Source organism: Crinia signifera, chromosome 7 (genome assembly GCF_055691185.1).
Source record: "Crinia signifera chromosome 7, ASM5569118v1, whole genome shotgun sequence".
Lineage (NCBI taxonomy): Eukaryota > Metazoa > Chordata > Amphibia > Anura > Myobatrachidae > Crinia > Crinia signifera.
Window position 1 is genome coordinate 122090701 of NC_139223.1, and position 20050 is coordinate 122110750.

A 20050-nucleotide genomic window follows, 5' to 3' on the forward strand; every position below is an offset into this window, starting at 1 on the left:
ATGTGATAATGTATTGTGGTGAGATTCATCCAGCACACCCAAACGAACAAAAAACATATAAGAGAGGTGAATCCTAACAACTTAAGAGGACACCTGTAACTAGAACAATCTATAGACATATTTATCCTATAGAAAACAAGGCAATAAGCCTAACCATAAAGTAGATCTGACAGCAGAAAAAGCCGCACTGAGGCGGGCTCCCAGTATCCCATATGGACTACGAGAAAAGGATTTTCTCGTACCCAAAATCCTATTTTCTCTACCGTCCAATGGGATACTGGGCTTCACTACTATGGGGAGGTCCCAAAGCTACCAGAACGGGTGGGAACGTGCGGATTCTGCTGTAGAACCGCATTCCCGAACTGGGAATCCTCCCTGGCCAGGGTGTCAAACTTGTAGAACTTCACAAATGTGTGTTGCCCTGACCAAGTTGCGGCCCTGCATAGCTGCATTGCCGACACCCCTCGAGCAGCCGCCCAAGAGGTACCTACAGACCTGGTTGAATGAGCCTTTACTGAAAAAGGAAGCGACAAACCAGCTGATGCATAAGCCTGTTGGATAGTACATCTTATCCACCTGGCAATGGTACGCGTTGAAGCAGGTAAACCCTTCTTCTGCGCATCATAAAGCACAAACAGGCTGTCCGTCTTACGGATCCTAGCTGTGCGCTTGACATACCCCTTAAGGGTGAGGACTACATCCAAGGTATCTGGTATATCTGGGTGTGTCGCGCTAGAAGGAACCACAATAGGTTGGTTTAGGTGGAACCCTGACACCACCTTTGGAAGGAATTGTGGTCTAGTCCTGAGTTCCGCCCTATCGTTGTGGAACACAAGGTAAGGGCTCCGACAAGACAAGGCCCCGAGCTCGGACACCCTCCTGGCCGAAGCTAGCGCCAGCAGAACAACAGTCTTCCAAGTGAGGTGTCGCAGCTCAGACTCTTCCAGTGGAACAAACCGGGCTGATTTTAAGAAAGTAAGAACTACTTCCAAATCCCATGGTGCAGTGGGAGGCACAAAGGGGGGTTGAATCCTGAGCACCCCCTGTAAGAAGGTTTGCACTTCCGGCAAGGCCGCAATCTTTTTCTGAAAAAACACAGATAGTGCGGAGATTTGGACCTTTAAGGAACCCAATCTGAGTCCCTTATCCAGGCCAGCCTGAAGGAAACGTAGCAGACTGTTTAATCGAAAACTGGCCGGAGGCAAGTCATTCTTCTCACACCAGGCAATATATCTGCGCCATATTACATGATAATGAGCAGCCGTCACCGGCTTCCTGGCTTTTATCATTGTAGTGACGACAGAGGGGTGGAGACCCTTGTGGACTAAGATCTGCCGCTCAACCTCCAGGCCGTTAAACGTAGCCGCTGTAAGTCCTGGAAGACGAACGGGCCCTGGAGGAGCAGGTCTTCTCTTAGGGGCAGACGCCACGGGTCTTCCACTAGCATGGCCTGAATGTCCCCGTACCAGGCCCTTCTTGGCCAGTCTGGTGCCACCAGTATGGCCTCCGTCCCCTGATGCCGGAGCCGCTTTAGCACCCGAGCCAACAATGGGAGAGGTGGGAAGAGGTACACCAATTGGAAATCCCAGGTCCAGGTGAGAGCGTCCACGGCTATCGCCCCTGGGTCTCTGGTCCGTGCACAGTACATTGCTACCTTGTGGTTCAATCGTGAAGCCATCAGGTCGATCTGAGGGAGCCCCCACAGATCCACTATGGCATTGAACACTTGAGTGTGAAGGCCCCACTCTCCCGGGTGAAGATCGTGACGACTCAGGAAGTCTGCCTCCCAATTGTCGACCCCCGGGATAAAAATGGCAGACAGGGCCTGGACATTCTGTTCCGCCCAGGACAGAATTTTTGACGCTTCTCTCATGCAAGGCATGCTCTTGGTACCACCCTGCCGATTTATATAGGCCACAGTGGTGGCATTGTCCGACTGGACCTGGATCGCCTTTCCCTGTAACAATGGAGCTGCCTGTAACAGGGCATAGTAGACCGCCCTCAACTCCAGCTTGTTGATATGAAGGCCTGACTCCAGTGGAGACCATCGACCCTGTAGGCGGACTCCCTGTGTCACAGCTCCCCAGCCCCTCAAGCTGGCGTCCGTGGTTACCAGAATCCAGTCCTGGATCTGAAACCGTCTGCCTGCCAACAAATTGGATGAATCTAGCCACCACTGTAGCGAGATCCTGGTTCTTGTTGCAAGGCCAATCCTTCTGCGCATATGCAGGGGGGAGCCGGACCATTTTGTCAGAATATCCAATTGAAAGGTCCTGGAATGGAAGCGGCCAAATTGTATTGCTTCGAATGAAGCCACCATCTTGCCTAGAAGCCGGAGGCAAAGATGGATCTGTACCAGAGGTGACTGTAGGACCTCCCTGACCAGCTGTTGTATTGCAGTGACCTTTTCCATCGGCAGAAAAACTTTTTGTTCTGATGTATCCAGGATCATGCCCAAGAAAACCATCCTCTGGGTTGGAACCAGCGATGATTTGGGCATGTTTAGGATCCACCCGTGGTCTCTTAGCACCTGTATGGACAGATTGAGAGCACTGCTTAAAGCCTCCGCCGACCCTGCTTTTATTAGCAGGTCGTCCAGGTATGGCACTACATTCACCCTTCGGAGCCTGAGTAGTGACATCATTTCCGCCATTACCTTTGTGAAAACCCGCGGGGCTGTCGACAGGCCGAAAGGTAACGCCCGGAATTGGTAATGGTTGTTCCCCAAGGCAAACCTGAGATAGATTTGGTGTGGGGGCCAGATAGGAATGTGTAGATAGGCGTCTTTGACGTCTATAGAGGCCAGGAACTCCCCTCTTTCTAGGCTGGCGATCACAGAGCGCAAGGACTCCATCCTGAACTTGAACACGCGCAGGAAGGGGTTCAGTGACTTTAGATTCAGGATGGGTCTTACTGAGCCGTCTGGCTTCGGTACCAGGAATAAGTTGGAATAATATCCCTGGCCCTGCTCCGTGACTGGCACCGGTACAATTACCTGAGACTGAAGCAGCCTGGTAATGGCCCCCTGAAGGAGCACCTGATCCTCCTGGGATGCTGGAAGTGCCGACCTGAAGTATCGTCTGGGAGGGGGTTTGTCGAATTCCAGCTTGTAACCTAGAGAAATGAGACCTCTGGCCCAGGTATCCAGACCCGAGGCGTCCCACACATGGCTGAAATGCAACAATCGCGCTCCCACCGCGAGAGAGTCTCGTGGCGGGAAAACCCCGTCATGCTGCAGGCTTAGAGGAAGTCGCGGCATTTGGACGGTCCTGGGTGTTGGAGGTGTTAGGCTTCCTAAACTTGCCTCTCGTGCCCCTGCTGGCATTGGAGGCGCCCCTAGCCTTGGGGCGAAACCTGTTCCCACGAAAGGACTGCTGGGAAGCACCTGTGAAGGTACGCTTTGCAACCGTGGGGGCTGATGGAAGAAAGGTAGATTTTCCTGCCGTGGCTTTGGAAATCCAACCGTCTAATTCACTGCCAAACAGCCATTCTCCTGTAAAGGGAATACCCTCCACACTCTTCTTTGAGTCTACATCTGCAGACCACTGCCGCAGCCACAAGGCCCGTCTGGCTGACACCGCCATGGCTGAATTGCGCGCGTTGATTGCGCCCAATTCCTTTTGTGCCTCGCACAGTATTTTTGCGGTGTCCTGAATGTGACGCAGGCTGTCCCCTATCTGGGCCACAGTCATGTCACCCAACAAGCCTTCCTGAATCTGGGTTGACCAGGTATGAATAGCCTTGGCCATCCAGCAGCTGGCTAAAACTGGACGCTGGGATGCCCCACTAGCCGTATATATGGACTTGAGGGTAGCTTCCAGCCTTCTGTCCGCCCCGTCCTTAAGGGTGGATACCCCTGGGACTGGTAACAACACCTTCTTAGAGAGGCGGGAAACAGAGGAGTCCACTACCGGTGGCTCCTCCCATTTCTTTCTGCCCAAAGGTTCAAAAGGATATGTATTTGTGAACCTTTTTGAAAGAGTAAACCTCTTATCAGGGTTTTGCCATGCAGCCCTGAAAGCAGTTTCTAACTCTGCCTGCTCAGGGAAGTACACTGGCTGTTTCTTCTGGGTCATGAAGAAAGGGTCTCCTTCTGTGGATGCCTCTACAGGGAGATCTAAAACATCCCTAATGGCCCTGATAAGGGGCTCGGGACCATGTACTGCCGTCTCAGGAGCTGGTTCCTGCAGACCCTGCTCCTCACCCTCCTCCAATATGTCCTCATCGTCCTCATCTGTGTCAGGATCCATAGCAGTAGCCTGCCTCTTTTGAGGCTGTGCGGGCGGGGGAGGTACATTTTGGGTATGAAGAATATCCACCCTGGCAGATAACATGGATAATTCCCTCTGAACCCTCTGCGTTTGCTGAGTGTTAGTGGAAAGCTGTGAAGCCACAGAATCCAACAAGGTCTTTATGTTGGAGGCCCACGCAGGCTCCTGCTCGTCTGCCTGCGATTGCCCCGCAAGCTGTGGGGGAACCCCACTGATCTGGGTGTCAGCACTACTGGGCTATGGTGACATACAAGTCTCACAAATAACCTGGGACTGTGACTTGGGCACAAACTTGGTGCTACACACCATACAAGTGAACTTTTTCACCATGATGAGATAGTACTACAATGTCTGTAGTAACAAACACAACCCCCACGCAGTCACACACGTGCACACACTGCTGGATGTGTTTCCTCTGAGTGAAAACAGACTATGTGTTTTATGCTGTGTCTGTAACTAAACAGTGGGGAAAAAACAGAGCAATTGGGGAGCCAAGTGCACCCTTAACCTGAACTCACAGATCTGGGTGAGCTGGTAACGCTAAACACAGTGATATAAACAACACAGTGTCTGACTAAGCTAGATAGCGCAGCAGCGCTAAATCGCTATAAAAACCTGCTGTCTCTGCCGTGCTGCAAGTACCCGGATCCACCACGCCAGTGAGGAGCCCTGTAATGGAGTCTGGCAGCGTGTGAAGAAGCAGGAAGTGACAGCGCGCGCCCAGCAGAGCTTGGTCCCGCTCTGAGTGAAGCCCCGCCCCCTTACACGGAGCTGGCGCTTACATAGAATTATACTGACATTATTAAAGGTGTAAAATATATATATCATACATTATACCCTGAGGGGTGTCCCTGGTGGTCCAGCGGCAGCACCCCTATGCCAGTTATCAGACGCGGTGTTCACGCGGTCCCTGCTGGAGAGCCGCCATTACTAGCCGTCGTCTTGCCGCACCAGAAATGGCTGCGGGGACCCCTTGTGGGACCCCCAGCCTGTACTCACCACCGATGTCTTCAGACCTGTCAGGGGTGTGCGGCGGCTAGGGGACTTGCTCACTACAGCGCAATGCTGTGCGGTGACAAGTCCCACGCAGGACTGGATTGTCCTGTAGCAGGGTCAGCTCTGCACCTGAAGAGGTCGGGGACTGACCCTTCCCCTGACACCCACGAAGCAGGACAGCTGTGTGGTCACTACAGCGCCCCAAAATAACAAACTTGAAAATAAATGTGGAAAAAACTCTGGAGCATCCAGAAGCACTGCCTCTCCTGAGGCACATTTTTCAAAACTGACTAGTGGAGGGAGATTGAGGGGAGGAGCCAGTGCACCCACACTGAAAGTTTGTTTATGTGCCTGTCTCTCCTGCGGAGGTCTCAATCCCCATAGTAGTGAAGCCCAGTATCCCATTGGACGGTAGAGAAATTCAGATTGCGGAGATGCAGCTCCCGAGATAAGCGGCCAGAGCTATTCAATTGATTGCATTACCTGGCACTTACCTCAGGAGAGGGCATTACTCATGGTAAATTAAATCTCCCTAGGTAAGTGCCAGACACAATGCTGTTACCAAACCCCGGTATCACCAAGACTAGCTCTGCCACACTGTTTAAGGAGGATTCCTGCTTGGGAGCAAATCTCTTCTAGTCACAGCTTACCATGAATTGAATAGTTCAGGGCACAAAACCCGGGAGTTACATCTGAGAACTGAATTCCCCGCATTATGCCTTATCCTGATTTCTGTCATTTCCCCATGGTGTAACAGGAATAAAGAAAAAAAATACTGTATAAAAGACAAGCATATTGCATTTTTTTAAAATGTTTTACATACTTCAAATCACATACCCAGGTCCTATCGAAAACCACTGTTCACATAAACCAGTTAGAGGACAAAATATTACCTCTAGGGCATTAAATAGGTGATAACACATTATAATTATATCCATCCAAACTAAATCATTCTTTAATCGGACTTCTTAACAGTAAGGCTGTAAGCTACACATGGGCCCTTATTCTGGTTGACTCGCAAGGTTGCTAAATTCGCAGCCTTGCAAGTCCCCCAGACTCTGGCCACTGCTCACAGGTGGTCTCTCCCCCCCCCCCCCCCCCCACACACACACACACACACTGGGTTCGCCCGCACGGCTGCGAAAGGATGGTTTAACATAAACATCCATGTGCAGGCTATGGGGAAACAACAGGCTTGTGAATCAGAATAACCCCCCCATTGTGCATACTCAGATACAACTCACTGGGGACAATTAGCTTTGTCCAATTTACCAAAAATCTAGGTTTTTTTTTCTATTGCTTTATTGTCACATACAGTACGATTCCCACAATTCCCACCTTGACGGTCTGCGGCGGGACTGCGTGCTCCTGGAGGAATTAGTGGATCCCTGTGGAAAAACATAAAGAAACTTTATTTGTCTTTAAATTCTCAATGACATTAAGGCCAGATCAGATTGCACATTCTGTAACACCGCACATCAGGGACTCCAAATCAAATACAATACAAGATGTATGTTATCTGTAAGTTTTAGCACAAACACTATAAAGCTATATATTTCTCATCCACTTTAATGTTAGATTTGTGTCAACCTTCAGTCCCTGTTGACCTAATTAATCCCAGTCAACCTTTAGTGGTTGACCTAATGTATATTGACCTTCATACAGTCTACCCTATGACCCCCTACCTGGCAAAATGACAGGTCGGAACCAATCTGGCATCTTTCTGAGAACACTGAACTTCACAAATGTTCCAGCACAGTGCTTGTGGGACCATATACACTTGGAAACTCAAAATGCACTTGTAGATTAATACTGGTACACAACATATGTCAGATACAAGGTATGGAATTTCTAATAAGAACTGTACCTTAAAAGGTGTTTTGTCCTAATATATAGGGAGCCAAAGAGAGACTAAGGTCTAGGAGGTGCAACACTGGTCACCAGGTAAGGGACTATATTGTTTGGCACAAGCTTTGCCATCTGATCTCAGGTGTAGCCACTAAAAAGAGGTTTCCAGATGACGTACCTGCGAGAAGCTGAGAGCACGCACAAATCTTCTCCAAGACATGACTGCAGCCTCCAAGAACCCACAAAGCCAGACTCCTAATTAACCCCACTACTTAAGGTTCCTGTGTCCTTTACAGCCATTCCGTCTCCTGCTACCGCTTGTTACATTATTATGACAAATAGAAATGACTTTGTAACTATGCTAAAATAAAGGGATTTCCTCTTAAACCAAGGGCATACTCTCTCCTCCCCTGTGTGTTCAGTTCTCTCTGCAGCTAAAGGGTCAGGCTCTTATCAGCTGATGTGAATAACAGCCCCATTAACGCTTTCTCGGCTAGACGCTCTCTTATATATACACATATACACAATACACAAAATACCTGGATCTAAATGGCCACAAAGTGTGTACTTCTGTGGCTAATAGAGATATAAGCTAGATATTAAACTATTTAGGCTATTTATACTTAGGTTTTGAGAAATGTAGGAAAACGTAACTGGGCTTTCTAATGCAGTTATGCAATTACCAAGTGACTTCTGGGATTAGAAGTCCGAGCATTCAGCAGGCATCATTACTAGCTTTGCACAACATTTAGAAGACTGCACATATTTTAAGAATTTCCCAAATGAGACCCCTCCGGGTCTCTTTATTAATCACTCGCCATTTATATAGAGGTCTCTGCAACATACAATATAAGCAAAATTATTGGAGAAATAAAATACTCACTGTGGTGTCTACATGCTTCTGTGGGGTCTCTGTGCTGGATGGCTAGAATAAGACAAAAAGAAGGATTCTTTAAAACAGAAAAATATTATTTTCTATATCATAGCCCGGGCGGCATTTGCCTGTTCGCTAGGCTGCGATTACACGCAGTCTAGCGACCAGGTCTGATTCAGGCCCTTAGCTTCATGCAATGAAAACAAAAAAATAAATCAAATCGTGTTCTGAAAAACACTTCCACAAATTATACCGGAGTATATGAGACTTTAATCCCCATACACGCTAAAGGCCCATACACACTGGGCGACTTTGAGCTAAAAGTCGCTCAAAACAGCAGGTTTGAGAGGCTTTCAGCTCAAAGCCGCCCAGTGTGTATGGCCTGTCACATCGCCGGGAAAGAAGTTCATCTGCTGATTATACCAGCAGATGAGCGGCTTTCAGGAGGGCTTTGCATAGCGCTCCGCTATGCAACGCCGTCCTCCCCCCTCTGTCGCCGCCGGGCAGGGGGAAAGCCGCTCAGTGTGTATGCACTGAGTGGCTTTCCCTGCAGCGATGATTTTCATCATCGCTGTCCATACACGGAGGGCATAGTCGCCCAGTGTGTATGGACCTTAAGCAATATTAAAAATGATATTGCTAATTTTGGCCAATCTGAGCAATATCTTTAGTAATACCGTCCAGTGTGTAGTGTACACTCAATATCATTAACAACGCACACTTCCGCAATGGTCTGTACATGAAGCTTAGTAGTGACTATATCATCAACTATCGCAGGTAAGGATCGGGGACCACTAAAATTCAGTGTGTATTCACTGTATTGTTTGCCAGGAACTCAAGCGGGAGGCGTTCATGATATCATTTGCAAACTATCCTGTCTAGTGTGTATGGGGCTTTAGTCAAAGTCAGTTACTAATTGTGTCTCTCTAAGGAAAGCTATGCCACAGAAATCACTGCCTTAATTAAAGTATATAAATCATCCTATTACCAGACTCAGTATGTATATGTTGCTGCAAACCTATGGTTTCTTTTTAAAACGGTGTGTAAAACTAACATTACTGTGCAAGGGTGATCTGGATCCACCAAGTGTTCTATAGAATATATACTGTATATACATATTTTTTTTTTTATGTTTTTAATTTTACCAGCCTACAAATAAGTTAATTTGAGTTCCATATAAAAAAAATAAAAATAAAAATATTCCAGGACTGCCAAAGCTGGGAATTTTATTAGCAGGATGACCTCTTACGAGCTAGTAGAGGAAACCTTCAGAGGACAACAAAAGGTTTCTTTCTATGAAGGCTCTATAGAGACCCACTGTAACAATACATTCAAAATGTATATAAAATGTCCTTAGGCCTGATTAAAACCTGTTCACTAGACTGCATACATTTGCAGTCTAGCAGACAGGTCAGTGCTGCCCGCCGACCAGAATAAAACCCTTCATAATGCCGGGTTGCTGGACCTGGGTTTTACCAAATGAGGCTTTCATACCGCACATAGACACAGGTCATCTTGGCAACAACCCAGGTCGGATGCAGGTTATTTGTGTGGTATGAAAGGGGTATTACTAATGACTGCTGGAGTTGGATGCTGATGTTTTTTCTTTAAATAAATATGCCTTTTTATGCCTTTACCATGAGTATACATTTATTTGTAGGATTAAATTCGGTACTTGTGAGTTATCCGGGCTGCCGATTTTGTCCTTAACTTAAGGACACCCGACCGACGCGATGCCCGCGATTTAGCCGAAATCAGGGGCATCGCGTCGGTCGTGGCCGTTATAAGGAGCCGCGACGCGATGCCCGCGATTTCCCATAGACAGTAATGTTAAAAGACACGATGGACACGATTTCCCATAGACAGTAATGTTAAAAGACGCGATGGACCCGATTTCCCATAGACAACAATGTTAAAATAAAATGACAATGGAAAATTGGCCAATATGGGCATTTCACATTGGATATGTTTTTAAAAAAAATGTTTCATGGCCCCCCACCACCGTTAACGCCACCCCGCTATTGACGCCAACCCGAAGCGTGGCGAGCGCAGCGAGCCCGCGAGGGGCGGCGGTACGCGTCCTCCGACCTTTTCATACCCCTACTATCCACTAGGGCGTGGAGTGAGAATAGAATAGTGTGGCGAGCGCAGCGAGCCACCGAGCCCGAAGCGTGGCGAGCGCAGCGAGCCCCGCGAGGGGACGCGGACACCTGTGAAGCCCGCAAGGGCATGCGGATACCTGTGAAGGTATCCGCGTGCGCTCGCCACGCTTCGGGCTCGGTGGCTCGCCACACTATTCTATTCTCACTCCATGCCCTAGTGGATAGTAGGGGTATGAAAAGGTCGGAGGACGCGTACCGCCGCCCCTCGCGGGCTCGCCACGCTTCGGGTTGGCGTCAACGGTGGTGGGGGGCCATGAAACATTTTTTTTAAAAACATATCCAATGTGAAATGCCCATATTGGCCAATTTTCCATTGTCATTTTATTTTAACATTGTTGTCTATGGGAAATCGGGTCCATCGCGTCTTTTAACATTACTGTCTATGGGAAATCGTGTCGGAAATCGTGTCCATCGTGTCTTTTAACATTACTGTCGCGGGCATCGCGTCGCGGCTCCTTATAACGGCCACGACCGACGCGATGCCCACGATTTCGGGCGCGATGAAAAAATCGGCAGCCCGGATAACTCACAACCTTAAATTCTTACTAGTATCAAAGTCTTTGTAAGGCAAAAAGGTCATAACAATAAATGCCATGGTTTAATTCTTGCTTTTTGTATTTTTAAAATACCCCTGCTACTACATGAACTTCTGATTAGTCTGAATATCTGATACAATAGAAGTTATTTGAGGTTACCCTCCTAATTCGGGCGCTGATTTTTAGTCACTCGGTTATTAAAAAAATATATGACAATATATTTTGGATTTTTCAGCAGCAGAAATGGTGGTGTGACTGTGTGATCACACTTAATTAGAAGGATATCCTACAAAATGTAGGACTTCGACTACAGAAACAAATGGACTTTATCCAATTAACTGCGCTAATTATTAAAGAGGTGCATATAGGTCTGAATTAATGCTCAACACAATTTTCTCAATATAATTTTTTAATAAAGTGTAAATAAATATATCACAATACAATAAGCATATAAAATTAACAACAAAAAAAATAAAAATATATATAAAATATATTATATTGCTTGTGTATGTTATAATAAGGTGGCCACCTATCATTTACAATTGCCTGTGATTAATTAATTAATTTATTGCACGTATACTTGTTTATCGCAGGCCAAGTATAAGCATATAATCATGCAAAATATGAATAAATGTGCACAGATGTTAAAAAATCTGCATAAAATGGACCCCGAAGTGATATCCTCCACTTTGTGTGTATATGGAAGAATGTCCCAATAAATGAGCCAGATTATTTTGGCTCATTAATTGGGACATTCTTCCATATACACACCTTATTATAACATACACAAGCATATACTGCTCGACCGAGAATTTGCAGACAGGATTCAATGTCCCGCCTGCCACGGGTCGAGAAGGGGGTGTGGCTGAGAGCTGCGGCTGGGAGCTGGTGAATTCCTGAACGTTCTGCCCAGATCCCCTGTTCAATGCTGTCGGGGAAGACAGAATTGAATAGGGCCCCGCAGCCATCTCCCCCGTAGTGATGTTGAGAATAATAATTGGTGCCAGGATTAACAGATTGCTTCAGTCATATTTATTACACACACACATTGTATACACACGTTTAACTGACGTTTGAGATGCTGGTGGTCAGAAGACCAACACTAGCTGACAGATAAGTTTCTTAACCCTCTTCCCCTTCTCCCTATCCCCCTACCTGCAGCTTAACTAGAAACCTCTTTCCCTAATGCTAGCCCCCCCACAACCTAACCTTTCACCCTCTAGCCTAAAGCCCCCATAGTACCTAACCCAAAGGAGCAGTAATCTGTGGTGTAATGTGATTTAGGATAAGTATGGTGGGGTGGGGTGTAATGTGAATAAGGAGCGGTAGAATGGGGCATTATTGTGTAATATATTGGTAATAAATGTTGCATTACCGTGTGGGGTAATTTGATTTGTGAACTATTGTGTGGCCAGGACCTTTTTGGTCTGTTGGCCTTTGGTGCACACTGTTCTTATTTTTAATAAGGGTGGTTGGGGCACCAATGCTCTTGCTGGCATAGAGCACCAAAATAATCTGTGCTCCTGGAACAGAGTGCTGGGTCACAGGTGGAACTAGGGCTGGTGAAACGGCATTAAATTGGTTAGGGTTATTAAAAATAGCAATAAACATTCTGCCAACCATATCATGCCACCCAGATACCAATATGGTTCGGTTACTGTTTATCAGTTTGAATAAATAGCATGATGTGCTGGCCATACACAAGACCAACTTTTCTCCAACCATCCAACTTTTCTGACCGACTAAAACAGCACCCCACACACCTAACCGATCATCAGACCAATTAACTTCTGTCCGACTGTGATGTCACAGAAGTAGGCAGGCAGTTTCTGTATTTTATCTGTATTTTAATAAAAGTGTTTGAATGCCAAGTCTGAGGAGAAGACATCGAGCAAGAAATTAAAGTCTATTAAATTATCTGACTCACACACCAGGCAATCTCATCAAAGTTACATGTATCAGTTGAAATTGTTAAATGCAAAGAATTTGTAATAATCTGCCTCAATGTTGCAACATAATCCCCACACACACTAGATTACTTTTTATTATATATAGTTTATTGAAGCCCTTCTGAACGATAGCTTTAAAAAATCATTCAGTGTGTATGAAAAATAGCGTTAACGATGAGAATTCCATTGCATCATTAACACCCTGTTGGCTGGACATGCAGATCAATTTTGGCTATGTTGCAAGCCACCTGCATTTGGAGTGTTACATAGTTACATAGTAGATAAGGCTGAATAAAGACTTGCGTCCATCGAGTTCAACCTAGATTTAATAGCTTATCCCTTGTAAAAGACAGAATATGATTCTTGTTAGTACCCTTGGATGTTTTTGTCCAATAAAGGTTTGTCCAACCTTATTTTAAACGTATTTATTGTGTCCGCCGAGAGTTCCACAGTTTGACTGCTCTTCCTTTCTTGCAGTAGAAAGGGTTCTTGACAGTTCCTTATATTGGCCCCTGATATATTTGTACATGTTGAGCGTGTCCCCCCTTAAACGTCTCTTCTCTAGTGTAAATAGTCCCAAGCAATGTTCCTTCTAATTTTACGAAGGCTGTGTGCGGCAAAAGATTTTGGCTGTGCAACTTTGGAAGGAAATTAAAAAATTTGTGCGTCACTTATATATAACTGGAAAATGACGTTCAGCATTTGTGTTAACTTTACTTCAAAATGATGTTAAACATTTAAACATTCAAAACACAGCACACAATGTAGTTAATGGGTGAAACACACATTAATTGAGTCCACAACTGCAAAAAGGGACCACTGCTGCTTTGTGCGCTCTGTTGTAATGTCTGTGCGCGCGCTCGTTGAGTTGTGTGCGCGCGCACACACGCACAGCTTAGAGGGAACACTGGTCCCAAGGTGCTCAATCTCTCGTCGTAGTTTAAATTCTCCATTCCCCTGATTAGCTTAGTTACTGGTGGTGGGCAAAGTCAATGAACAATAGTGGGCAAAGTCACAATAGTGTTAATAATACCATTCATGGTGTACGCAGTATGGGGGTTATTAATCACTGTTTTTTCAAACAGTAGGAAAAATCATTACTTTTTGCTGATAAAAGGTTTAATTTGGATTCATTTTGATCTATTCAATGAAAGTGCTGATATTTCGACTGTTGGAAAAACAGCATGGTCAGAAAACATGTGGTTCGGGGAATTACTTGCAAAACCATTTATTTGTCTAAGTGTACCAGTTTTCGCCAATTTTCAGGCCATTTTTGCAGATGCATGGCAGAAAAGATGCAATTGAAAAGGTATGAACTGACAAATCCTGACATGATTGAAGAGTGATCGAGGGTCCCGGCAGCTTGGGTCACAGAATTATCACGGGTGCAGGGGGTGCAGAGTATCGCAGGGTGTCGGTGGCTGCAGTGGGTCCCTGGACCTGGATGGAAAGTGGAGGATGGTACCTGGACCCTGCGACTGCAGCGGTGAGTAGGCCAGGGCTGCCACCAGAAATTGTGGGGCCCCGGACTGACCAAATAGACAGGGCCCTGACAGGGCCCAAAAATAGATTATTCCGAACCGCTCCACCCCTATCTGACTTCACATATATGTGGAGCGTTTCAGGCCCATACGCTGGGAAGTCTTGTTTTAAGAAGTCCCTCGTGTGCAGGTGTGGTATGACTGCCCAACTACCGGGATCCTGACAGTCAGTATACTGACATCGGTATCCCAACTGCCGGTGCCCCGATAGGGGGGCGAGCGCAAAGAAGCCCCTTGTGGGCTCGGTGGCTCGCTTCACTCACCACAGGTTCTATTCTCCCTATATGGGAGTCTTGGAGAAGGGAGAACAGCCAATCAGTCGGGATCCCCCTGTCGGAGCAGCGGCAGTCGGGATTCGATGTTGGCATACTGACTGTGGGAATCCCGATTGTCGGGCAGTCATCTGGCACCCCTGTGCATCATTCCACTGTAGTTGCTCAGCCTTGTGCAACTGTCCAAGTATCAGAGATAGGAGCCAGGGGTGTCTGCCCCTGAGGGCAGCCCTGGAGCTGGCTACTGGAACTTGGTTGGTGGTGGTGGTGGTGGTGGGAACAGTGACTGGGTTACTGTCACAGCATGTCAGTAGTAGGCGGACACTGCTGATCATGGTCCGTCTATGTATCGTCCAGTTGGAGGGACAGTTCCCCCCTACACTAGAACTTTAAGATGGGAAAAATCAAACAGGTTTGATTTTTCCCAACTAGTTGGAAGACCTTTTTTGCCTGTTTTCAGCCGTTTTTCATCATGTGGGAACAAATAATTTGCTCCCACGCACACTAGACAGATTATCATTCCAGCCAGCCAAATAGTTGGCTGGTTGGAACGATATCGTTCTGATGTATGGCCAGCAGACAGGGGTATTAAATACTTGTTCAGCTTATATAAAAACAACAGGAACATAGTGCACATGTGCAACAACTGGAAATACTGAATAATGTATGTGAAGAGTAGAATAATATGGAGTAATGGACTTTAGGCTGGGTGATCCCAATGAATTTTTTTATTAAAGTCTAAAGTCCTGGAGATGCATTTCCTCATGTGAAGTGCCTGAGAGGTCCTAGATCTATTCCATATAACACACACACATCCTGATGAAAAGGATAATCTCCCCGAAACGTTGATGTGTTTCACAATATAGTTATGCCGTTTGCAAGTCTTGGAGTGCCGCCTCTTCATTGATCACATACACCTGAGCCCTCTAACCCTAAGGGGGGATCCTGGAGTGCCAGAGCGTCTGTACTGGAATATAATATAATATATATATATATATATATATATATATTCTGAATACATCAGTTGTTAGAGGGCCATAAAGAGCTTTGTAAGATAATTCCTACATATTACTGCCCAGAGTTACAGTCAAATCCAATAAATTTAGTTGACAACAATCTCAAACCCAATTCAAACCACATACAGTAAATATGCTTTCCTAGGCTCTCAAAAGAAACTATTGTGAAGATCACCATTCCTAATATATCACTTGCTTAAATGTGGGACAGTTGTGCTAATAACAATAAATGTATTTGTGCTCCTTCAACAGCATTAAATTCACCCTTAGTAACCACACTTCTGTTTATTTCTACTTCTGTATGACAGCCTTATTAATAAAACAAAATGCCTGTTCAGTTGCTCGACTTTTCACATGTTTCCATGTGACGGGCGGACTCAAGAACATTTAGTCCAGATATACAGAGTACTAGAGTACCCTGGAATTCCTCCAGTAATGATGAGATGGCTATTGATCATCAGCCATGTTATGCACAAGTTCGTGAATCACTAAAAGAACAGATGCGAAAGGGCCAACAAGAGACAAGTAAACACTTTAACTGTATCAGCAAGGCTTGTTAAGGTGGGATAATGAGGATTTGTTGTGTCACCTAGATAGTAAAGCGCATAATACACTTATTATACAGAGCTACTTACCAGCAAGGAATTAGTTGACAGGCCAATTGAAAAAGGTTCCAAGCCCTTATCTGAATAGTGGGGATATCTCCCTCTGAAACCTCAGAATACTAATTAGGGATTCCAAATGGTGCAAATGAAAGGGGGTTCAGGGAAACTATTTTGACATAGGAGGAATATTTATATTTATTATTTTTTATTCACTTTTAATATTATTAATACATGAGACTTTGATGCAAATCACGGTTTGGATTGTAAAAGTGTGGGTAACACATATCACCTGTGAAAGTTGAAATAAAATAAAAAACAACTATGTAAAAATGGATCTTACAGACAAAGCTCAGGAATAAAACATTAACAATGCTATCCATCTTCACACATCTTATATTGTTATGGTTCCCATGTTGTGTCATTTCTGAAGTTCAGGAACAGCATGACCAGCCCACAAAATGCTTTCCCCCCAGTACACTCTCTTTAAGGATTCCTCTGTCTATTTAGGAGGAAATGACCTCTTGGGACAAAAATTATTTTGGTAACAAACTTGACCCTAAATAAGGCATAAGCCATGTGAACGCTCCACTGACACACACATTCGTTGCTACTACCAATTCAATGCCCAATTCTTATATAAAAGAGGTAATTATACATCTATGTTTACGCTGTCAATTAATACGTAACATTGACATCAAAATCAACTCTGTTAATAGAGCCCTTTGTTCCAGAGTTATTTTTGCAAGGCAGTTGCCATAACAAAGACAGCGATTTATTCCAAAGTTGGAGTAGCAAAAGAAAAAGCCTTTCTATTAAACCCCCAGTAATAAAATCCTTGTTAATGTTTCTTTGCAGGAAAGTATGTAAGTAAGAGATTCCTTTGCACGCCATTATCTCCTTTAGCCCAGTACAGTAGATATTGCAGAACAGCACAAGAAACTTATTACCCAGTGCATGACTGCTATAATTTTCCAGTATAAAGCACCATTTCTGTAACAAATTCTCAAGCAAATACATTTAAACTTGTCACGAGAAAGCCCCTCACCAGATAATATGAGTCCAATGCAAAGATCAGTAGTCACTCACCATAGAGCTAGTACCTTGGGTAAGAACAAGGGAAATCTGCCCTTGTCATAGAACATCTGAAACCATTCTACTAACCACAACACTCAGTGGCGAGAAGTGTGTATGTTTCCAGAGGTAACACGCCCGATGACAGCATCACGCCCTTTTTTGTCATTGGGACTGTCTAAAATTATTCTGGTTCTATTGTGAATCTAGCAGGGGATTAAGATGAACATTTATTTTGAGGTAATACACAGAGGCAGACCTACCATTGGTGCAACAGGTGCATTGCAATGGGGCCCCTGAGTATTAAGGGGCCCTCTTCTGCCCTTCCATTCTTACACACCTGCTTTCATCTGTCACCCTCTGCCTCCCTCTGTCTTATACTGTCACCCGCTGACATGCCCTGAAACCCACTGCTGTGTGGCATGTTGTGAACTAGGGTTGGAGTGCAGGATGGGAGCTCAAATAATATATTTGCACCTTTGTCAACCGCTCACAAGTTCCACCACTGGTAGTACACACTGTTCCACGGTGGCATTTTTCATGAAGAACAGTCCAACAGCCTACGGAAACTAAATATGCACATGCCTGTGATATTAAGGGAGAGAGTAGAAAATCGTCCAATAGGGTTGGCCCAATCCACACCCAGAACTGATTTTAGTACAGAGCTAACATATTACCAGGCTTGTAGAAAGGTCAATCCAATGGGGAGAATAGCGTATTGGTGTTAGGGATCGACCAGCTGGCCAAATGCAGTTTAGTCCCTCATATAGAAGGGTAAATAAGCAGTCCAGGGGTGTAACTAGAACTTTATGGGCCCCACAGCAAAATCTTCATAGCCCCCCCTCCTCCTGTGTTGTCGTCACTAAAATGCCCCTTACGGGACAGACGAGTGAGAGACAATGAGGATGTTGGGGAGAGGAGAAAGGGAGTGGTGGGGGGGGGAGAGAGAGAAAGTTTTCTGTAAAATGAGGGACAGAGAGAGACCGGGTACCATGGATTAAGAGATAAAGGGAAAAGAAGGGGTTGATAGAAGGAATTAGGGAGACAGGGGGTGTTATATTGAGAGTGAGAGGAGAAAGGGCAGGCTGTCATTTGCAGGGAGGGTGCAGGCATGCTAACAAGCGAGAGTGGAAGAAGCAGACCCCCACTTGTGGGGGGGGGGGGAAATCGGCGGGCATGTGCAGGTGAGACAAGGGAGGCAAGCTGTCACTTGCAGGAAAGGGAAGTCGCAGGCATACACACAACAGCAGGGGGGTACAGGCTATCACTTACTTGGGGGGGGGTTAGCAGGTACGTGCTGCTCTAAGAGGAGGGCAGGCTGTAATAGGGGGGTGGCAGGCACATTCAGGTGAATGGGAGGAAGCAGGCTGCCACTTGCTGGAAGGAGGGGTCGATAGGCACGCGCAGGTGGGAGAGGAGGGCAGGCTGTCACAGGGGTAGCAGGGATATTCAGGTGAGATGGAGGAAGCAGGCACAAAAGTTTTTTAAGTTGAAGGCTCTCACTCAGGGCGGGATGCTCTAATGTAAAAGGGAGGGGGAGCCGCTGGGGAACCGCTGCACATCACCGGCACAATGTAAATTGCAGCTCTGATGCGGAACTGATATCAAAAGTCTAGATGCCCAGTTGCTCAGGCTAAATGAATTGAATATATATCAAATGCAAAAGTGAAGAAGCCTATATATATTACAATAATGACATGTCATGAACCAGCACCCTTTGAGTAGAGTCATTATTACATCTGCAGAGTACAGGGCTTAGGTTAATATCTGCAACAAACGAGTACCAATGAAGCTTATTCCATTTGTAAACTCTCCTGTCTTTAGCAAACCTGACCATTTATAGACCGCCCATAAATGTGCTCTGGAAAATAAATCATTCAAGGTATGAACTGAGGACCAATAGTAACAAAAGAACATAGTTGAAATAGAGTTCCAGTGATGTTGGAGATTCCATGGCAGAGCAACTGACTTCTAGATTTTATCCTGTCCCTGGAGCCATTAATGTAAAGACTTGGCCCAGATACAAGACGAAACACAATCAAACCGATAGAGGTTTGAATAAGACAAATGTCAGCATTGTGTAATTTCTCCTACTCGCCTTCAGTACTAAGCTCCATCCTCTGAACTAAAACCTTATTTCTCTGTATTAGTAAACATTAAAGATCTTATCTGACAATCTTCAACTGTATAAGAAACCTAAACTCACAGCTTTGGAATAAACACAGAGCTCCCCCGGGGAGTCAGTAGGTTTTGATCTTCTTGGGGGGAATTTTCTAGTTTGACTTGTTCTTTCCCAACCCTTTTATTCACAATTCCTCCATTTATTATTTTGCTGGTAACTGCAAAGATATTAAAATAACCCTTTGCCTGGCAAACTGCCTCATAAAATAAATTTCATCCCAACCACAAGGATCTTATCAAGAACGCCTGCTGGTGTGGTCAAAGTGCTTGTCGGGCTGGTCTCAGAGATAAAAGCCGGACTGGAGAGCGATTTGGAAACAATTATTGAAACCCCGTGGGGGGAGAAAGAGTGGAAGGAGCGGAGTATGTTGTGGTTGGAGACGGTATCCCACAGAAGTGCCAGACTGACTGAAAACTGTAAAAATCAAATAAATATATAATTTATAGATTGGTTTCCCCATTCTCTTTAGGTCTAGTAATTTGGGAGGAATATTATTAAAAATTGGGTTTTAAGGAACATTAAATTGTTTAGGGTTGCACTGAACAACAGATTCTCAGAATCTCAGGGCGAGGTTCTCATTGGATTACTAGAAAGAAACACATCTTGGAGGCTGTGATTAATTTAAGAAAATACTGAAAATTTTGTTTGCTGTTGACGTCTTTACAGACTTTCAAAAATAATATTCCTAATCTTAATTTGCAGAATTTACAGCATTGTGGAATATTTT

General features: G+C 45.3%; 1 protein-coding gene across 8 annotated transcripts in view; it reads right to left on the reverse strand.

Moving 5' to 3' along the window:
- TNS1 (tensin 1) overlaps window positions 1-20050 on the reverse strand; it is a 564007-nt gene that overhangs the window by 126892 nt on the left and 417065 nt on the right. For 7 of the 8 annotated variants that reach the window (XM_083153686.1, XM_083153691.1, XM_083153689.1 and 4 more), the window contains 2 exons: window positions 7999-8040; window positions 6606-6655 (listed from right to left, as the gene is read on the reverse strand). In XM_083153686.1, coding sequence (XP_083009812.1) covers window positions 6606-6655; window positions 7999-8040 — 92 coding nt within the window. Of the gene's footprint in view, window positions 1-6605; window positions 6656-7293; window positions 7509-7998; window positions 8041-20050 lie in introns of those variants that run through there. The other variant, XM_083153692.1, reaches the window with a different exon arrangement.